This window comes from Aethalodelphis obliquidens, unplaced genomic scaffold (assembly GCF_003676395.1).
Source record: "Aethalodelphis obliquidens isolate GAN/ISIS:26980383/991018 unplaced genomic scaffold, ASM367639v1 scaffold7, whole genome shotgun sequence".
Taxonomy (NCBI): domain Eukaryota; kingdom Metazoa; phylum Chordata; class Mammalia; order Artiodactyla; family Delphinidae; genus Aethalodelphis; species Aethalodelphis obliquidens.
The window spans coordinates 1236664-1256024 of NW_020837951.1; the positions used below are offsets into that span (position 1 = coordinate 1236664).

The 19361-nt window shown below is 63.0% G+C and overlaps 3 protein-coding genes across 22 annotated transcripts in view; 2 read left to right on the top strand and 1 right to left on the bottom strand.

Moving 5' to 3' along the window:
* Nucleotides 1–4248, top strand: part of SEC16A (SEC16 homolog A, endoplasmic reticulum export factor) — a 33059-nt gene extending 28811 nt beyond the window's left edge. For 5 of the 14 annotated variants that reach the window (XR_003432395.1, XR_003432394.1, XR_003432397.1 and 2 more), the window contains exons 28-32: nucleotides 53–127; nucleotides 644–703; nucleotides 1659–1736; nucleotides 2306–2573; nucleotides 2684–4248. Coding sequence is in view for 6 of the 14 variants with exons in the window: in XM_027104269.1 (XP_026960070.1) it covers nucleotides 53–127; nucleotides 644–703; nucleotides 1659–1736; nucleotides 2684–2749 (279 nt within the window). In the remaining 8 variants the exon portion in view is untranslated. The remainder of the gene's footprint in view (nucleotides 1–52; nucleotides 128–643; nucleotides 704–1658; nucleotides 1737–2305; nucleotides 2574–2683) is intronic. The other 9 variants (XM_027104269.1, XM_027104272.1, XM_027104275.1 and 6 more) reach the window with 7 other exon arrangements.
* A 460-nt stretch (nucleotides 4249–4708) lies between these two features.
* INPP5E (inositol polyphosphate-5-phosphatase E) lies at nucleotides 4709–15761 on the top strand. 7 transcript variants are annotated; one of them, XM_027104286.1, is made up of 11 exons: nucleotides 4709–4783; nucleotides 5600–6676; nucleotides 10456–10579; nucleotides 11921–12018; nucleotides 12696–12820; nucleotides 12927–13046; nucleotides 13224–13331; nucleotides 13669–13830; nucleotides 13936–14051; nucleotides 14192–14328; nucleotides 14766–15761. In XM_027104286.1, exons 2-11 carry the CDS (start codon nucleotides 5916–5918, stop codon nucleotides 14896–14898), a joined length of 1884 nt encoding a protein of 627 aa, XP_026960087.1. In that variant the 5' UTR covers nucleotides 4709–4783; nucleotides 5600–5915; the 3' UTR covers nucleotides 14899–15761. The 7 variants fall into 7 exon arrangements, with proteins under 7 accessions (XP_026960087.1, XP_026960088.1, XP_026960085.1 ...); XM_027104287.1 differs by having other exon boundaries at nucleotides 4755–4846; nucleotides 14131–14328; XM_027104284.1 differs by having other exon boundaries at nucleotides 4755–4846.
* Nucleotides 15762–17097: 1336 nt separating this feature from the next.
* Nucleotides 17098–19348, bottom strand: PMPCA (peptidase, mitochondrial processing subunit alpha). The gene is made up of 2 exons (XM_027104294.1): nucleotides 19072–19348; nucleotides 17098–18046 (listed from the first exon to the last, which is right to left on the bottom strand). Exons 1-2 carry the CDS (start codon nucleotides 19184–19186, stop codon nucleotides 17877–17879), a joined length of 285 nt encoding a protein of 94 aa, XP_026960095.1. The 5' UTR covers nucleotides 19187–19348; the 3' UTR covers nucleotides 17098–17876.
* Between the last annotated feature and the right edge of the window lie 13 nt (nucleotides 19349–19361).

A 19361-nucleotide genomic window follows, 5' to 3' on the forward strand; every position in this document is an offset into this window, starting at 1 on the left:
TGCCTCTGATGCACGGGCTTTGCAGTAGCTGGCCTCCCTGCTGTCCCGGCAGGTGCTCAGTTCTGCGGCGACGCTCCCTGGACCTGAACGCCCACCCTCCGGAGCGGACGGTTCCCAGGGAGGAGAGGTAAACGGCGCCCGATGAGCGCATCCGCTGAAGGTCTGGGCTGAGGAAGCTCGTTTTATTGTCCAGATGGCTTCTTTAAAACGCAGTTAATGGGTAGGAAAAGGGCAGCTTAGAAACTTTCTAGAACTCAAAAAGTGTTGTATTCCTTAAGGTCACGCTTGTTTCCGCAGAGTTGTTTGGGAGCTCTGGCTAGAGCGAAGGGCTGCGTGTGTGTTCGGCAGCCGGGCTCGCCCCTCTGCCGGGCTCTCTTGTCCTCGGCCCCTCGGGGGGCACGAGGTCTGGCCGCCTTGGGCCCAGGCCTGGGCAGACCTCCCTCCCCGCAACCAGGGGTCGTTTCCAGTAAAAACTGTACATGAAAATAGGCGTTTCGGGCTAACTCTGGCTTTTCCCCCATCGAGCCGTGCTGACCCTAACGGCGTCACGAAGCTCCTTGGGAGTGAACTGCCGGCTCGGAGCGGTGGCGTGCACGTTGATTACTGTATCTGTCTGTGTCTGTGTGTTCTTGCTGTTTTGTAGCTTTCGCGCCGTAGTTCACTGAGCTCGTTATCACGTGAAGTGAGCCAGCATTTTAACCAGGTACCTGTGGCTGGCCGTGTGCACCGGACATGGATTTGAACGGGGTTGTCTGTCTTTCCTTTGAGATCGCTATGCTGGTCGGTCATCGTGCCCCTGGCCACTGACATTACTTGTCACCTCCCAGCCATCACATGCCTGAGGATGCAGTGTTCCTTTCTTTAGAAGTTTTTAAAGGGTGGTGTTGAATAGCCAGACACATCAACAATCGAACTGACCCCAAGAAGCTTGTAGTGAACGAACAAGTTCTGTGCAAGTGCTCTTTCTGAATTGGTTTTTTCAAATGACTAGCCACAGGCACAGCCTCAGAGAGAGAGAGAGAGAGAGAGAGAGAGAGAGAGAGAGAGAGAGAGAGAGAGAGAGAGAGTGTGTGTGTGTGTGTGTGTGTGTGTGTGTGTGTGTGTGTGTCAGAAGCCCACTGGGTCAGGATGCTCTCATTTGAAAGAGAGAATTCTGTTTTCTGACAAGCACGAGAAGGTTTAGTTCAGGCAGGCAGAGTGAGGCAGTGACAGCTGTCCGGGTCGCTCTGTGTGGGAAATACAGGAATACTTCATCTTCTCTGCGTACTGGGGCACTAAGCTCTTCCCTCGGCTTGGCAGGAAGGCTTCACGTGACTTGTTTTACTTGTGAGTTAAAACGCTGGATCTTGTAGCTGGACCCCTGAGGTCTACAGCAGTCAAAGCACCTGCTAAGGGCTCCCCCGGCGCTGAGTGCCCGCTCAGAGCTCCGTGCCACCTCGTGTGTTGCTCCGGTTCTAAAGCATTGCACTCTGCATGCTGCTTTGGTTTGAACCATTAAATAATTAAGTACAGCGTTGCAAGAAGTATCTTTGACCAGCTTCTGTGGCACACTTGAAAGTATTGGTATTATAAACCCTTTCTCAGAAATAGTACCTGTATTTGCAAATGAAACAAGCCTCCGTGCGCTGTTGTTGAGGTGAGCTCTCTGTGCTTCTCAGGCTCCGGGTGCTCACGCCCCTGCAGGGGGCCCTCCCGCAGCAGCGGTGCCCTTCTACAACCCTGCTCAGTTTGCACAAGTAAGTGCCCCTGCTGTCTCCCCGGGGCGGGTGGGAGCAGGGTGGGGGCTCCCCCGGCGAGACCCTGACTCGCCCGCTCACCCTCTCCGGCTCTGCCACGGCCCTGGGTGGGGGTGCCCCCGCCGGTTCCTGCTGACACTGCTGTGGGGCAGGCCTGACTCCCTCCCCGATGCTGGCCTTGGCCTCCCTTCACCTGGTGGCTCGTGACCTCCAGGCCGGGAAGGTCATGAATGCTTCCTTTTATTTCTCTCCCTCCCAGGCTCTGGCCTGTGGAGGATGGACTGGCCGCCAGTCTGGGGAGCGCAGGTTGGGGGGCAGAGGTCTGTGGGGAGGTCTTGGCCTTCGGGATGCAAAGCCTCACCTGACACCAGCCTGTCCCTGCCCTCACCGTCTCGCGTCCCCGGCCTCGGGCTTCCTCGGGGGCGGGCCTTCCTGCGCCCTGCCCCTTTCTCTCACCCCCGGCTGCCATCTGCTTCTCCATTCCACGATTCGGTAGTTGTTTCCTTCTCTCCTGTAACCTGCGTCTTGGAGTTTATGCCTTTACAAAAGCTCCTTGACTGTCATTTCAGTTGGCATTTTCGTGGGAGCAAGAGGAAGCACCTGTGTTCTGTCCACGGCCTCCCCTGGGCATCCCTTGCACCCCTCGGTGGCAGGCCAGACCACGCTCTCCCTGGGCTCTGTAGACACCAGCTGCTGGAGTCAGCCTCACCCCACCACCCTAACCAAGCCGCAGGCACCTTTAAAGGGAATGCCAAGATGTGCTGCTGACTTGGTCTGTGGCCGTGGGCTTGCAAACAGAATAAAACGAACAGAACATGCCTGTTTGCCGAGAGAACGGTCTGTTCTGGCTTCTTCCACAGACCTGCTGATCCTTCCCCCAGGGCCCGCCCCCCCCCCGCCGTCGGGGACGGGCGTGCGGAGCTCAGTGCTGTCCCTTGTCGTTTCAGGCCTCTGCTGCCTCGGGAAGTTCAAGGATGGGAAGGATTGGCCAGAGGAAGCACCCAGCATATTGAGCTGGATGGTCCCTGTCCTGGACTGGCATGTGGAACCCTGAAGCGATTATTCCACCGAGAGCTCATCAGACTGATTGCCTGCGACTCCCGTCTGTTCCCAAGTGGAGACGGATGCAGTGATTCAGAAATGATTTATGAAGTGTTGCCAGCATTAATTCCACCCCTTCAGGAAGCTGGATGAAAAGAGGGAATCTGTGACCTACTAGGATCTTCCACCTGAAGGCATGATTTAAGGATCCAACATTCACAGTCATCTGAGGATGTTACACTAAGTGAAGCTGGAAGCATCTCGGCTACGGGAGGACTTTGCTTTTCAGTAACTAAGGCACCTCTGAAAACCTAACGGTGAATTACTGCCAGGTAATCCCAGGGTCCTTTAAGACGCTGGAAGGAAACTGCACCTTTGACTCAGAGAGGAACGCGGCCAGGGGTGCACGTCCTGAGGTGGTCAGCCCCCACCTCGCGCTGTTGAACCTGGAAGGATGCTTCGTCTCAAAGGAAACATGGGCTTCATTTAGCAACAATTCCGTTAGGTTTCGAGCGCGGCCCTCGCTGCTGACGTGTGTTTATCTCCTGTAGCGAAGATGTGTCCAGCCCTGCGTAATTTCCTGTGGCCTCACTAGGACCATGACGCTTCCACGCAGCCGGAGGGACTGACTCTGCTGTCAGCGAGGGGCGGCTCCGTCGCTGGGACAGAGCCACAGGGCCCTTGTGCTCTGACGTGACTGATCCGAGTTAATAAACCAGTGTCACAACTGTGACTGATAAGTTTGGTTTGGACTTTTCCCTGTGGACCAGCTGAGGCCATGTGTTCTGGCCTGCCTTCACGGTGCAGTCCAGTTGTCTGGCTTCCTCTCACCATTGCGTCATTTAAGGAGTTGGTAACATCTTGAAGAAAGTGGCTTAAAATAATTTCTTGTCAGAAGCTCTGGAATCTGATCTTTCTGCACCGAGACCTTCCGTGGCTAATATGCTGACTCAGCCTGTGAACCTGCACAGGAAGACCTCCTCCTGGTCGACTCAGCTTTAAGGCTTCATCGACTGTTCTTAAAACTGTTCACTTTCTTCTTCAGTCTAGAAAAGATTTAAATATTTAAAAAAATCATTAGGAAATAATTTCTGTAGAACGCTGGGGGAACACGGTTTGTTGGGGCTTTAGTCCAAGGGTAGGACTTGTGTGAGGGTGGGGTCCGCGCGGGCTGCTCTGGGCCACCTGCCGTCTGGGAAGGACTCACAGAACGGCTTCCAGAATGTTTCACTGATTCGTCCCTTTGGGAGAGGCCGACCTCGTCGACGGGCAGTCTCCCGGGTCCCGGGGTCAGCGCTCGGTGCGGTTCCTGGGCCGAGACCCACCTGGCGCCCTCGGCTTCCTCCTCAGCCCTGCCCGTCGTCCTCTGTGTCCGACTGCCAGCGACGTCTGATTCGAGAAGCTTCCTCCGAGGCGGGAGCTGCTATTTTTCCTAAGTGCACATTGTTAAATAAAGTATTTTGCGCTCTCAGGCCCTTCGCCGCGTCTCCTCTTGTTGACTGGAAGCCCGTGGGGAGGCCCTGGCCTCACCCGCCCCTTGTGGATTGGCTTATAGAGGCGCCCCGGGCCACTGCTTCCCGCCTTCTGCCAGGCTCGCCCGTTAGGGGCTCCCAGGAAGAAGGGGCCCCTCTCTGATCGGCGGCGGGTGGGCCTGATGGGAAGAGCCATCCTGATGGCAGTGACAATGAGGGCCCAGGGCAACGCTATGCCTCCTAGTATCCCCTCTGCAGGGAAGGTCCCCCCGCCCCACTAGGCGGAGAGGAGAGCAGGGGCTTCCGGGCGCGGGGAAGACGGGCAGCGGACCGGGGAGCGGGGCGGACGCGGGGAAGGGAGCCGCGGTGTTCCTGGCGCCCACCAGAGGGCGCCCTCCCGCCTCGCTTGGCGCCGCTGGGTCCTCCGGCCGCCAGTGGCCGCTGCGGGCGCCGGGGCCGGGGCCGCCCTGCCCGCCGGTTGCCGGGGAGCGGCCGCCGAAGCCCGCGGAGCTAGGGAGCAGGCGGCGCCCCGAGGTGGGGGCGCGGGGCTCTGTGACCGCGGGCGGGGCTGCGGGAGAGAGGAGACCTCCGGGCGGGGTGAGGGATGCGGGGCGGCAGTCCTGGAGGAGGTGCGGGCGGGGGCTCCGGGCGGGGGGCGGGGCCTCGGCACGGAGTGACCCCTGGGCAGGGGCGCGGAGGCCTTGGGCGGGGCTCGAGGACTGGGCGGGGCGACCCTGGGTTGGGGTCGGGGCGCGGGGATTCCTGGCGCGGCATCGGTTGCGGGATTCCCGGCGTGGGGCGGGGCGCGGGGGTCCCGGGCGCGGGTCTCGTTCCCCTTCCCCACCCCCAGCCCCGCGGCTCCGCGGCGGTCGTTGCCCTGGGGCCGGCCGGCCCGACTCGCAGTCCTGAGTCAGGGGCCTTTGCTGCCCGGGCCGCAGACCCGCTCAGGGTCGCCCGCTCTCGGGGCGGCGTCTGCGGCCCGAGCGATGGTGGAGGGCTCTCAGGTGAGCGAGGCCGGGCCGCCGGGCTCCCGGGGGGAAGGGGCGCGGGCCGGGACCCCTGCCAAGGCCGTGCCTACGCCTTGGGGGCGGGAATTCTCAGTGGGTCGCGCCCCTGGCTCCCCACGTGAGGAGCAACCCTGTCAGGAGGGTGGCTTCTCTCCTTCCTAAGATGCTGGGCCTTCACCCGCCTCCTAGGAGGAGGCGGCGGCCCGGGTGCCGACGTGCCTGTTCTTGGTGGGCTGCTGCTGACCTGTCCGCTCTGTCACCCTGCACCACAGCTGTCCTCCAGGATCATTAAATGGCATTGGGGCCCCGGTCGTGGAAGGCTAATCGCGTGGTTTTCCCTTAGGTACTTGCCGAGGACTCCAGACCGTCAGGGCTCCCAGCCATGCAGCAGCTGGCTCTGCTCCAGCTGGACCACCCCGGCCCCAGGGGGAGCTGCTGCCCTTTCTCTCCTCCGCAGCTCGCCCAGCGACGGCTGACCACGCATCCCTGACGCTGGACGTCGCCAGCAGCCCCAGGAGGAGCTGTCTCCCGGCTCGGCCAGGCTGCCCCCGGGTGTGAGGGCTGGCCGCTGGACTGTGCCGTCCAAGTTGGCGAGCCTGGGGCGCTCGGAGGCCGCCCAGCAGCCCACCGCCCAGGGGCATCTGCAGCCTGAGGTCAGAATGCTCAAGGGACGGCTTCCAAACACTGACGAAGACCTCGCCGCCCGCCCGGGGTCCCCGGCCGCTGATGACCGTCGGGGACCCGAGAAGAGCCCAGTGCGCCCCCTCGACACCCCGGCGCAAGTCGGCAACGAGGACCCACAGGCCAGGGGGAGACCCTTCAGTCCGAAGCCGCCGCCGCCGAGGCCCAGGCTGGAGCGAGCGTTGTCCCTGGATGAGAAGGGCTGGAGGAAGAGGCGTTTTCGAACCAGCCGCGAGGACCTGGCCACGAGGAATGGGCCCAGCCCCTCCGGGGGCTCCCTGCAGGACGAGGCCCCCGGGACCGCCACCCGCGGTGGCTCCCCGCCCTGCCTGAGCACCTCCCTGCAGGAAATCCCCACAACTCGCAGGGCCCTGGGCAGCGGAGGCCCCTCCTCGCTGGGTAACTGTCTTTCCGGAATGATCAGCACTTCCCTGGACCTCCTACACCGGGACGGGGCCTCGGCCGGGAGCACCCCGCGGCTGGCCAGCCTGCTTCCCCCACGCCCACTGCCCGCCATGGACTGGAACGTCGCCTCCGACGCCCTGCGGACAGCAAACAAGGTGGACTTGGATCACGCGGACCGCCAGCTGCGGTGGCAGGCCAGACCGTTCTGGGCCCACAGCGGCCTGCGCCCCGGCCGGCCCCCGAGCCCCCTGGCCCGGGACGACTGCTCCCTACACTCGGCCAGGTCCGCCGTCAGCCTCCTGGCGCCCGTCCGCACCAAGGACGTCCGCAGCAGGTAGGGCCTCGGGGGTGGGCGGCATCGTGGCCTGCGTCCGTGGCTTTCGTGGGCCTTCAGAAGCCCCGTGGGAACCACAGAAGCCTCCCCTGAAAGCGTGTGAGGTGCTGCAGCGGGTCTCCCTCCACTGACCCCCATCTCCCAGGCCCCCCCGGCTTTTCCTTTGCGTCTCAGCCCCACAGGCTCTATGAAGCAGATGGTGGGGTACGCAGATCTCTCTGCGCACTGGGCGGCCCTGTTTTCCTTCCCATTTCTTGCTCCGTCGGGGACAACCTTCGTCCACGTGTGCAGGTCGGCCCAGGACTCCAGGGTGGGTCGGGGAACACGCGTCCACGTGGCCGCTTTGGTCAGGACCAGCGTTTAGCCAGCCGTGCCCTGTGCACGCGCTGGCACCTTTCCAGGACGGAGAGCTGGACACGGCTGGGCTGCCCCGAGGGGAGGGTCCCCGGGGCCCACCTCTGGCGGGGAGGGGCGCAGGCAGAGCCCGACTCGTGCACTCTGCTCTCAGGAGCGCCCCGAGATTTCTCAACGTTCGGGGCTCCGTCTGCCGAGGGCTGCCCAGCAATCCCCACCCCGGCTCCGACCCCATGGGCAAGGAGAGGAGTCTCGCATCTCGGAGGACGCCGGGCGTCCGGGCCTCAGGGGGCTTGAATAACTAGTCCGTCTTGACTTCTTTATAGTCTGAAGGGGAGGTGGGCGCCACCCTTCCGCTCGACTCCCATCTCGCACCTCTGCCCACCTCTCCCGAGGCAGCGCCATGAGGGCTCACCAGGACCGGGGTCCCAGGCGCTTCTGAGCCCAGCCCAGCCACGCCCACCAGCTCGCTCCTGACCATCGCCTCTGGGAGCCCGGTGCCCACGCTGTGACTCGGGAGGCCATCCCGCGCTCTCCCCAACCCCCGGCCCTGTCCGTGCTGGGCCTGGCCGCTGACCGCTGGCTCTCACGGCCCCTGCCGCACCGGCCGGGGCTGGGCAGGTTGTTTGAAGCGCACATCGGGCCTCGGCCCTGACTTGGGGGCCCCACGCCATCCACTCCCTGCCGGGGCGCTCGAGGCCCCGGGGGGCCGGGGGAGCTCTGTCACCACCGCCCCCCGCCGCACCCTCCCATCCAGACCAGGCCTGCGCCAACCCCTCTGGACGTGGGCGCGGGCAGGGGAAGAGTGAGGCAGTCCCTGTGCTGGTGTCCTGGGGTGGCCACAACAAAGCGCCGCAGACTAGAGCCTTAAAACAGGAGTTACTCCGTCCCGGTTCTGAGGCCAGAATTCACAGATCAGGTGTGGCAGGGCCGCGCTCCCTCCCAAGCCTCCAGGGAGGGTCCCTCCTGCCTCTTGCAGCTGCTGGGGGCCCAGGCACCCCCGGCTTGTGGCCACGTCACCCCAGTCTCTGCTCCGTCCTCACGCGGCTTCTCCTCTGTGTCTGTCTCTCCTCTTCTGTAAGGACAGTGGTCCCTGGAGTTAGGGCCACCCTCATCCAGGAGGACCTCGTCTCAAGATCCTTAACTAATTACACCTGTCTGCAAAGATCCTTTTCTAAATAAGGTCACATTCGCAGATTCTGGGGTCAGGGGGCAGATGGAAGGCAATCCTCACCCGCCCCCGCCCTCGGTGAGCCCAGCAGTGAAAGCCAGGCAGGTGGTTCCTCTGGCCGCCAGCCTCCCTCCTGCCCCCTCCATCAGCGCCGGGCACTGTTTTAGGGCAAAACGGGTTCCTTTGTTAAAGTAATTCAGCATGTTTCTCGTAAAGGGCGAGATCTCTTCGTGCGTTTAAAGTATGATTTCACAGGGAATTCCCGGGTTGTCCAGTGGCTAGGACTCGGCACTCTCGCTTCCATGGCCCCGAGAACTAAGATCCCGCAGGCCGAGCAGCCTAAAAACGAGTATGAGTTCTCTGCTCAAATTGTATGCAATTTATGTAGGCTCGCCTGTTACACAGAAATGAGAAGCACGTCTCAAAATCAGATCCCCAGCTTTGCTCTCACACAAGCAGCCGACAGTGGGTTGACGGGCTCCCCACCTCCAGACCCTCCGTGTGTCCTAGGACACGGGTCGGCGGGCTGGGTAGGGACTGTTTCAACTGTGGGAGCCGTGAGGTCTCTGTGGCAGTGCTCAGCTCTGCCGTGGTGGGTGGGAGAGCAGCCCAGGCCTGGCACCGGCAGCGCGGCTGTGGGGCAGGAGCGCCTCCTTCAGGGAGGCCGAAGGGTGAATCTCAGGGCACTTTCCACGCCACGGACTACTGGTTTTTCCCAACCATTTGAAAGCGTAGGCGACCTCCCTGGTGGTCCAGTGGGTAAGACGCCATGCTCCCAATGCAGGGGGCCCGGGTTCGATCCCTGGTCGGGGAACTACGTCCCGCGTGCCGCCACTAAGAAGTCCGAATGCCACACCTAAAAGATTCTGCGTGCCGCAGCGAGGATCCCGCGTGCTGCAACTAAGACCCGGTGCAGCCAAAATAAATGAATGAATACGTATTTACAAATAAAATAAAAGCGTAGGAGCGATTCTTAGCTTGCGGGCTGCACGCAGACAGTCTGGATCTGGCCCGGGTCGGGGCTGAGGACTGAGGAAAGGGACGCAGACTGTGCCCTTGGAGGGGTTGCTTTCTGGTTACGCTGCGGACGGGGCTGGTTTGGAGAAGACAGCCCCGCGGGCAGCAGTCAGCCGGTTAGGCTCCTCAGCACGGTGGGGTGACCTCAAGGAGGTTCCTCCCTCCTGACGTACTTGAATTCATGTCCTCCGAAGCTTGGTCAGGGTTTAAGAGTTTCTCCTGCGAGTTTGTAAGGACTGGATCCTGACTTCATCTCCTTCAGAGGGATTGGTGCCTGTTTGCAAGCTGAGGGGTAGGGATTTCTTAGCAAGTTGGAACGAACACAGCAAGCGAGACATTGGAACTTGGATTGAGCGCGTGGGTTCCCCCCCCTCCTTGCGGACCTGACCAGACACGGTCCAATCACAGGTCCTCCAGGAACGGTTTTCACGTGGTTGGAAAAAAAAAAAACCCAAGGCCGTACTACCGTTCTTTTCATGACGTGGAAATTACATGAAACTCAGGCTTTGGTGTCCTTAAGTGCAGTCCCACTGGCACATGGGCATCGGCCGCGGCTGCTTTCAGGGGTTAAGCGGTGACACACCGATGGCCTCGAGGCCTAAGTCCTGCACGGCGCTCACGGAAGGAGCGGATGTCAGACGCGGCCCCCTGCGCGAGGGCAGGACCAGAGCTGGGGCTCAGCTGTGCTGTATTAGGGCCTCTGCGACGCTGTTCGAGACTTTGCACCATTTGCCTGCTCTATTCTATGAGAATCTCACAGTGGATTGAACTTTCGGGTCCTGTGAGGACAGGTGTGTCACGGGCAGCCTTTACGAGCTCCCAGTGCTGGGCGGCGAGGCAAAGGCCGGAGCCCCGGACAAGGGCGCACGTCCCCCCCAAGTCTGCTTACCGTGCAGAAGCCCACCTCGACCTCTGCGGCCCTTCCGGGGCTTTGCCCTTAGCGGTTCCACAAAAAAGCCCCAAATGTCACCTTTACGTCCCTTCCTCTCAGGAGGCGACGGAGGGAAGCCGAAAGCCTGCGGTGTTTGTAGCGCTGTGAACACTGCGGGTTTCCCTAGAGAGCAGGGCACCTCGGCACTGTGCTCTGTGCCGACCACGGGGTCCTGAGGGAATCCCAGCTCTGGGAGAGGAGCTCCCGAGCCCTGGGAGGTGTGTCCTGCTCCCGGCCCCTCCCTGGGCCCATGTGCTGCGACCCCCCCACCCCCCGGCCCCGGTTCAGTCTGTCCCGTGTCCGCAGGAGCTACCTGGAGGGGAGTCTCCTGGCGAGCGGGGCCCTGATGGGGGCAGACGAGCTGGCCCGCTACTTCCCAGACCGGAACGTGGCCCTCTTCGTGGCCACGTGGAACATGCAGGGACAGAAGGTAAGCGGGCTGCCCACCCCCACCCAGGACGGCGCTGGGTTCCCACCAGGTTCTTCCTGGGGCTCCCCCAGCCTCCCCGTCCCCAGGAGGGGACTCCTGTCCGTCACACCCTCTCGCCCACCTCTCCACCGCCTGGTGGGGCATTAAAGCTTCTTTTTGCAGACACACCGTAAGTATTTTTTTAGAGCAGCTCTAGGCTCCCAGCACATTTGGGAGGAAGGGGCAGAGATTCCCCGAGAGCCCCCTCTCCCCGACGCGCGGCCTCCCCGTGGCGATGCCCAGCACAGGGCCAGGCGTTAGGGTTGCCCCGGGCCACTCCTGGGTGCACCCTGGGGGTCCCAGCACGCATATGGGGACGTGAATCCGCCGCTGTGCACCTTGGACTGGCGTCCGCACCAGAACCCGAGTCTGTTTCCCGCTGTGTGTCCCATGCGGTCAGGGGCTCCTCCATCCCGCCTGCAAGCCAGGGCGCTTGGAGCTCAGGACATCTGTGCCAATGGGACGAGCATCTGACCACCGGGGCGACTGAAGCCGGGCAGGCTGGGGGTCCGCACGCTGATCTCTGGGGAAGCCCGCTGGACGCCGTCCCGCCAGCTTTCTCTCCAGCCAGCCCGTGTCTCCTGGGGGGTCCCTTCCCACAGTTAGGGGGCTCCGTCCCTGCGCGTGGGGGGCTCCGATCCTGAGGCCAGCCGTGGGCTTCTAGGCTGCGGGTGACCTAACACTGTTGCCACCACCGGGGTCTTGGGCCATTTCCTGAGCGCCTGCTGTCGTCCATGTGTGCTGTCGTGCTTGCTGTCCAGAGAATCGAAGCGGCCGCGTCCTGGGCTGACATCGGGGTGACGGGCGCGGGGAGAGAACAGGGCAGGGCTGGGGTGGACGGGCCCCCACGAAACAGCAACCTGAGCCGAAGTGAAGGCAGGTGCCCGGGCTGGTGCCTCTGCCACCCTCGGGGAGCCACCAGCGTATCCACGGCGTGGCCCACAGCAGGGCCCAGAGGGCCAAGGCCGGCAGCAGGTCGGGGGGTGAAGACCACCGACCGGGCGCCCGCTTCCCTCCCCGGGGCTGCAGTGAGGGCAGAGGTGCAGAGGAGGGGGCGTCTCCCTCCCCCCGACCCCGTGCACATCAGGGGTGCACTTGGGGGATGGCCAGGCCCGTGGGTGCCCAGCGAGGGAAGAGCACAGCCAAGGAGTGGTGTAGGCTTGGCGAGGCCAGGCTCGGGGGAGGAGCGGCGGCCTGCCTGGGCCAGGGGCTCCCCATGGTGGCCTCGGGAGCGGCCTCGGGTCCCCAGGCAGCAGGGCCTCTGGGCCCCTTCGGCTCCTGCCAGGCGCCGCTTTTCTGCAGGAGCTGCCCCCGAACCTGGACGAGCTCCTGCTGCCGGCCGAGGCTGACTTTGCTCAGGACCTGTACGTCATCGGGGTCCAGGAGGGCTGCTCGGACAGGTAGGGCTGCGCGCCCCTCTCCCGCCACTGCTGCCGCCCCGCCCCATGTCTCCGCTGCGCCGGTGCACCCGGGTCCCTGTGAACAGCGGCGCCAGGCGGGCCTTTGGGGCTGAAGCTGCTGTGGCCCGAGACCCCCGTGTGCGGCAAGACGTGGGCCGTGGCCGAGCCTGGGCTGAACCGGGATCGTTTTCTTCTCCAACGGGGACTCGTAGAATTTAGAAGGAATGAGGTTCATCTGCTTGTAAATAAGGAGCTGTTCCAGGAGATAGCGGGGGCAGGGGCCCAGCGCAGTGCGGCCCCGCGGGCTCCAGCCCAGCAAGAGATAGCGGGGGCAGGGGCCCAGCACAGTGCGGCCCCGCGGGCTCCAGCCCAGTCTGTGCAAGGCGTCGCTCACCTCTCCTGGGTCTGCCTGCGGCCCGGGCTGTGTTGCCAGTTTACCTGCTGGGGGGTGGGGGCAGAGCCCCGGCAGCACACGGGCAGCAGCGCAAGGCCTGGCCGGAGTGGAGGGGCCCCGACTGCACCAGGCCCTGCGGGGAAGGTGGCCTCCCTCCCGCCCCCCGGCTCTTATCAGGGGTCGGGGACCCAGCCTGTCACTGGGGATGCAGGAGGAAGCGGGCCTCCCAGGGAGGCCCCGGGCTCCCCGTCGTGCTGCGTGACCACGGTGCCCCTCCCCACAGGCGGGAGTGGGAGACGAGGTTGCAGGAGACGCTGGGCCCCCACTACGTCATGCTGTACTCGGCGGCCCACGGGGCGCTTTACATGTCCGTGCTCATCCGCAGGGACCTCATCTGGTTCTGCTCCGGTAGGCAGCCCCGGGGGCCGGACGTGCGCGTGGGGGGCGGGCGGTGCGGCGGCGTGGGGCCTTCGGGGCTGCGTCCGGCCCGGTCAGCCCTGCTCCCTCCGTGCAGAGGTGGAGAGCTCCACGGTGACCACGCGCATCGTGTCGCAGATCAAAACCAAGGGGGCCCTGGGCGTCAGCTTCACCTTTTTCGGCACCTCCCTCCTCTTCATCACGTCCCACTTCACCTGTAAGTCCCTCGCCCCTGGACCCTCAGAGCCCCTGGTGGCGCGGGTCACGGTGCAGACGCTGTGTGATTAGAGCTTGCTGGGGTTGCGGGGTCTGCCCCCGACGGACCCCCCCCAGGCGCCCAGCCCTGGGCTCAGAAACCTGCCTCTGGAGAGGGCCCCCCACGCTGTCCTTGCAGCTGGAGACGGGAAGGTGGGCGAGCGGCTGGTGGACTACAGCAAGACTGTCCAGGGCCTGGCGCTGCCCAAGAATGTGCCGGACACCAGCCCCTACCGCTCCGACGCCGGTGAGCTGCTTTACCCTCCCCCGAGGACGAGGCGGCTTCTGCCGTGTTCTCTGGAGGGTTAGTGGGCTGTTCAGATGGGCTGTTCAGAGCTTTTGAGGGTCGAGGTCAGAAAAGTCTGGAAAGTCGCTTGCTGACCGAAGCGAGGCCTGGCGCCTGCTCCCTGAGTCGTGACCCGTGACCGCGTGAACCCAGAAAGCTGTGGACGCGCCCCCCAGCCCTGAGCCCCAGCAGCATCGTGGGCTGCCACCTGCTTTCCAGGGAGCCCCGGCCTTGCGGTGGGAGTGAGGAGCGCGGGGAGTGCTGGGCTCACACGCTTTTCCACCCCCTCACGCCCCAGCGGACGTCACCTCCCGCTTCGACGGGGTCTTCTGGTTTGGAGACTTCAACTTCCGCCTGAGCGGCGGGCGGGCGGCCGTGGAAGCCATCCTGAAGCAGGACCCGGGCGCCAGCGTGCAGGAGCTGCTGCAGCACGACCAGCTCACGCGGGAGATGAAGAGAGGTGAGGCGGGGAGAGCAGCCGCCCGGCCAGGAGGGACCCCGGGGGGGCGGGGGCAACCCTGGGCTCCGAGCCGTGGCTCTGAGGTGAGGGCTCTGCCCGTCCCAGGGTCCATCTTCAAGGGCTTCCAGGAGCCAGACATCCACTTCCTGCCGTCGTACAAGTTCGACGTCGGGAAGGACTCGTATGATACCACCTCCAAGCAGAGGACCCCTTCGTACACGGTGAGCCGCCCGCGGGGCTGGGGCAGCGCTGGGCTGGGCCTCCTGGGGGCCTTCGACACGGGGGCTCTTTCAAGGGCAGCCGACGCGAGGCAAGCCGGCCCAGCCCGGCAGCCCGACGGCCCCTGGAACCCTTCCCACAGGACCGCGTCATGTACAGGAGCCGCCACAGGGACGACATCTGCCCCGTCAAGTACTCCTCCTGCCCCGGGATCAGGACGTCCGACCACCGGCCTGTGTACGGCCTGTTCCGGGTCAGAGTGAGGCCGGGGAGAGACAAGTCAGTACCCGCCTCACTCCCGGGTCCGGCGGGGGGGTGGCGCAGGGGGGGCCGCCTGGGAGCACGGCCTGGTCTCCTGTGTCCTGATGCCCCGAGGGGAGCAGGGTTCCAGCCGCCCTGCGTGGAGATGTCTGGCGTAGGTTGTCTGAAGCAGGTGTCAGGCGAGCGACACGCCAGAGGGACGGGTCCTCGCCCGGACCCCTGGAACAGCCAGTGGCAGCTGGGGTTGTCCTAGAGCTGCTGCGAGGCAGGCCTGGCACAGGCGGGAGGGAGCGTCCCGCTGGCTCATGGCGCTGTGCTGCGGCTGTGCCGCCAGTCGGGGCAGCCGCGGGGACCCGGGCCTCGGCCATCCCCACCCTCCACGTGCCGCCCGCAGCAGACGCCCGAGTACGGAGGCCAGGAGGACGGCGCCCTCCTGATGGCTCTTTCCTCCCCAGCATCCCACTAGCCGCCGGCAAGTTTGACCGAGAACTGTACCTGTTAGGAATTAAGAGACGGATTTCCAGGGAGATCCAGAGACAGCAGGCGCTGAAGAGCCAGCACTCCAGCGCCATCTGTACCGTCTCTTGAGGAAATTTGCCGAAGGAGGACTGGTCACCTGCAACCCGGGAGGGTATCTGACCCAGGAACCCAGGAAGACGGAGGAGGCTGCCGTCCGGGACGCTGATGAACTGCTGCTGGGGGCTGCCCGCTCCTCTGCGAGAGCCCGACGGGAGGCCCCAGGTCCGGCGTCCGCCGCTGAGACAGAACCGCACGCCCCCACAGCGCTTCCCTCTCTCAGGGCGGCTTCCCCGCACCGCGGCCGCTGTCGGTGGCAGACCCCGGGCTGGCCGTGAGTAGCTCGCGTGCCCTGAAGCCAGCGGCAGAGCCCACGTTTGGGCCAGGCACCCTGACCTCCTTTATGTCTGCACGTCCGGATCTGCAGCCTCCCAGCAGCCCCTCAAACCCAAACCAAGAGCTGCCCTTCCTTGTCTGAGCGCCAGGCACGCCGCCGGGGGTCCGGTGACCCTGGGCCTCTGTTCCCACGGCACGCGCTAGGACCGAGCTGAGGCTGGGATGAGGACGGCCGGCCGGCGGTTCAGGTCCACGAGACCACCTCCTTCTCCTCTCCCGGTCCATTTGGGTCCATTTGCTTAGGTAACGTTAGCTATGAGCGAGCGGCATTAACGTTAAGTGGTGCGTTTCCTGGGTCTGAGAAGCCGCTGGAAGGTTGGAATGTCACACCTTACCAGCCTAGGCCGGCCCCCACCAGCCTGGATGTCTTGTTTTCTTAAAGGGTTTAGAGTCCGATATTGCTTTGTGTCTTAATCCATCTCGTAAAAAAAAAAACTTACTTAGGCTTTGAATGTGGGAAATTCTAGGGGCATTCAATCTAGTCTTTATTTATTTTTCCATATTTATATTTTTAAATAAATGCATCTATTGAATCTTAAGCTCTTCCTGGCCAAAGATTGAGTCCTAGAAAGCAGCAGTCTGTTGCAGTGCTCTTGTAAGAGGCTGTCACGTTCCGAAGCAAGAAGCTCGGTCTCTCCTGGCCCCTGTGCTGTGCTCCTGTGCCCCCGCCCACTGCCCCCAGGTAAGTGTCCTCTGAGAAAGGGCTTTTAGGGAATAGTGAGCACTTCAGACTTGAGTGAGTCGTGATCAATGATGTAAAGCCAACTCCCACGAATACCGACATCAAACTTTTATTCGCCTCCGCTTCCAAAATATGGAGTGTAATTCTAAAGCAATACACACGCAATCTTTTGATACAAACGGGAGAAATTCCATTAATGAGAAGGCACAGCTAATCCCATCTGATTTCAAGAACCTCTTCAGGTTGTATGTATAAAATTTTGCTCAAAGAATATGCCATTGAGCTTTGAATCAATTAACAGAAAATCTCTTTGTTACAAGGGTTTTTGTGGTAACGGGGCTCGAAATGAGTAGGGTTTATGGATTCCTTCCAGGCATTTTCTCTGACCCAAATCATGGAGAAGAGAGTTAACGCGACACTGGCGTGTATTAGTTTGGCCTGACATTGGGCTTCGTGTCCTTGAGGGGGGGTCACTGCGTCCACCTCATGGGTCCGAAGTGAAGCAGTTTACTTACCGTGAGCCGTTACAGACTCACACGAATGGGCTTCCACTTGGGCGTTTAGGTTGAAATTCAAATGAACACAAATGAAATCGACCGGGGTCTGGAAAATAAGCCTCATAAGGAATTGCGAAATCCGACCGAGCGTGAGGGTGGCTTTTAAAATCTGCCTCTCGTTCTCTCCAACGCGCTGAGTCCTGCCACAGGCCACAGGCCACAGGCCAGCCAGTCCCCAAGGGCCAGACTCGGCGTGGGCGCCAACGAAGGCACGCACGGGGCTCTGGGAACAGCAGGGACAGCGCACAGGGTGGGTGGGGTTGAAAGGGTGGAGGGAAGGCCCCCAAGTGAACGGGGCGATGGGGGGTAAAGGGGGAGGAGAGAGGGAGGGGTGGGTGTCCAGGAGATAGAAAGCCCGGGTGAGCGCCAGCCTCCCGCAAGAGGAACCTGGGCCTGGCTGGGAGCAGCTCCCGGGACGCCTCGCGCTCCCGCGCTCCCTCCCAGCCAGCCCGGTCACCACAGGACGTTCCTAACAACTGGAATTCACGCCTTTGGCCCGCCTGCCATGAGCCTGGGGCTCCCACCCAGCGGACTGGAGCGGAGCAGGCGAAGGACAGCAGGGGCCCAGACACCTCCCACCTGGGCCAGGGTAGGTGTGCAGTAAAGGGATGGAAATAAAGGGACAAGAGGCCCCAGCAACATGAACGGACGTGACAGAAGTGACGCCGAAACGTTTATTTGATGGCCTCAGATCGCCCCTCCCTCTCCCAGCTGGACAGCAGGGGTGCACTTAGCGTTTCAGAAAATACGGCCTGGAGACGACCCTTCTCCACAGAGCTTTGTGGCCCGGCTCTGCGCAACCCGCTGGCGGCCAGGAAGCCGCCCTCTGAACCACGGCAGCGTCAGAAGGCCCCACGGCAGCCAGTGCAGGTGCCCAGCCCTGCAGGGCCCCGCGTGCGGCCTCAGTCCTCCCGCCTTTCAAGCCCGCCTCCCCCACCCCAAGCTCCCCAAGCACCCCACCTCTGAAATCAGAGCCTTACTACTGAGGGCAAGAGGCCACCCCTCACTGGTCAAGCTGGACGGCGCATCGCCCCGGGACCCTCAAGGTGCTGGCATGGGTGGCCCTGGCCTCCCAGATGCAGGCGGGCTGATGGGCCCGGGGGCCTCAGAGGAGAGGTCAGGCCTCGCCCGCCCAACGACCACCGGCCTCGGAAAACCGCGCAGTCCCCCACCTGCCGAAACCCCTGGGGAAGCAGGAAGACTAGCCCGGCTCGACGCCAGCCGGCTGCCCCAGCCTCCCTGCGCTTCCCGTTTCCAGCTGCAGTGGTGGAGAGCAATCTTTATTCCACTGATTGGCACGTCCAATTCTGAAGGAATTCACATTTAGGAAAAGTCCCACAGTCTGCACCGTCTGTGAACGTCTGCCCTAAAGTCACCCCAAAGAAACGCGTGTGGACGGTGCTGCTGCGGCGCCTCTACCGGAAGAGCCGGTACGTCCTGGGCAGGCGCCCGTCCTTATTCGCCAGTGCCGCCTGGACGTGCTCGTACGCCGGCAGATCGCTCAGGTCCCCCAGGGCGGCCACTGCGGGCTTCCTGCGGAGCATTGCAGAAGCAACTCTCTTGATGTCCTCTGGCTTCACATCGCCTGGCACGGGGAAGAGAGGTGTCAGGTGAACACCCGACCCCGCGTGGACCCCACTCCTCTCCATGCCGTGGCTGCGGTCCTGAACAGACAGAGGGGCCCCCAACCTGCCACCGCCTCCCCACCTGCGGAGGAGGGATGCTGAGGACCCCAGAGGGTCCACGCGCAGCCACGTGTGGACCGCACGGTGAGCTTCTTAGTAAATGAGCAAGTGTCAATTTCAACTGCATTAGGACATGCCCATCCCAACAGGAGTTAATGTAATTAATTGAAAAAGAAAAAAACCCTCAGCTACGAGTTACCTACATGGCGAGTCTGCAAGGAGGGGAAAACCAAAGCCTCAGCACCACGTGGACGAAGGGTAAGGTCAGAACGAGGGGGGCTGAGGGGCTGCACACGTGGCCCAGCCTTGGAGGAGGGAACCACACCCCTGGGAACTTATTTTCTACAGAAGACGAGGCCTCAGGGAGATCAGGTACTGTCATACTCTAGGGGCTGAGGGGCTGCACGTGGGCGGGGCAAGCACTGTCCTCAGCAGGACTCCAAACCCAGCAGACGCCTGGGGACCATGTCAGCTTCACCCTGGGCGACTCGGCCCCGCAGAGCAGTAGGCAGAGCCCTTCTGGGGTTGCGGACCCTTTGGGAATCTGACAAAGCTAAGATTAACCTGTCCCCCAAAGAGTCACAAACAAGTACAGCTTGGCATCCTGGAGGCTCAGGGCCTCCTGAAGGCCACTCACAGGAGGCCACGGACACCTGCCACAAGCCCCCGGGGCAGCGCTGCTGGAGCTGGTGTCTCTCCACACACAGCACGGCACCGGGCCACGCACTTTCCACCCACTTTCCCATTGAATATGCGTTGAAACCTGTAGGGATCGTGAGAGGCCCTTTCATTAGGGGGCCAAAAGCTGGAGTCACACGGGTAAGGCGCTCAGCCGGCGCTGGCTGGGCCGGGAAGCAGACCTGGGAGAGGACAAGGCTTGGGGTGCGGTCCTGCGGGGCCACCCCGCCCTGGGCCCGGGACTCACGGATGAGCGCGCACAGCTCGTGGGGCAGCTTCCTGGAGCGGGTGGCCAGCACCTGCCTCCCCACGTCCTCGAAGATGACGGGCCTGGCCTCCAGGTTCATCATGAGCATGGACATGAGCTGCGTCTTGGCCCGCTCCAGCTCCACCTGCGGGGTCACACGTCTCAGTCCCTGGGCTCACGCCCGTCTCCCAGCCAATCGCGAACGGCCCGGCCAGCAGAGGGGCTGACGGACGTGTCCTGGCGAAGGGTCTTCCGCTTACCCGGGGCTAAATAAGGGAACACGGCCCCCC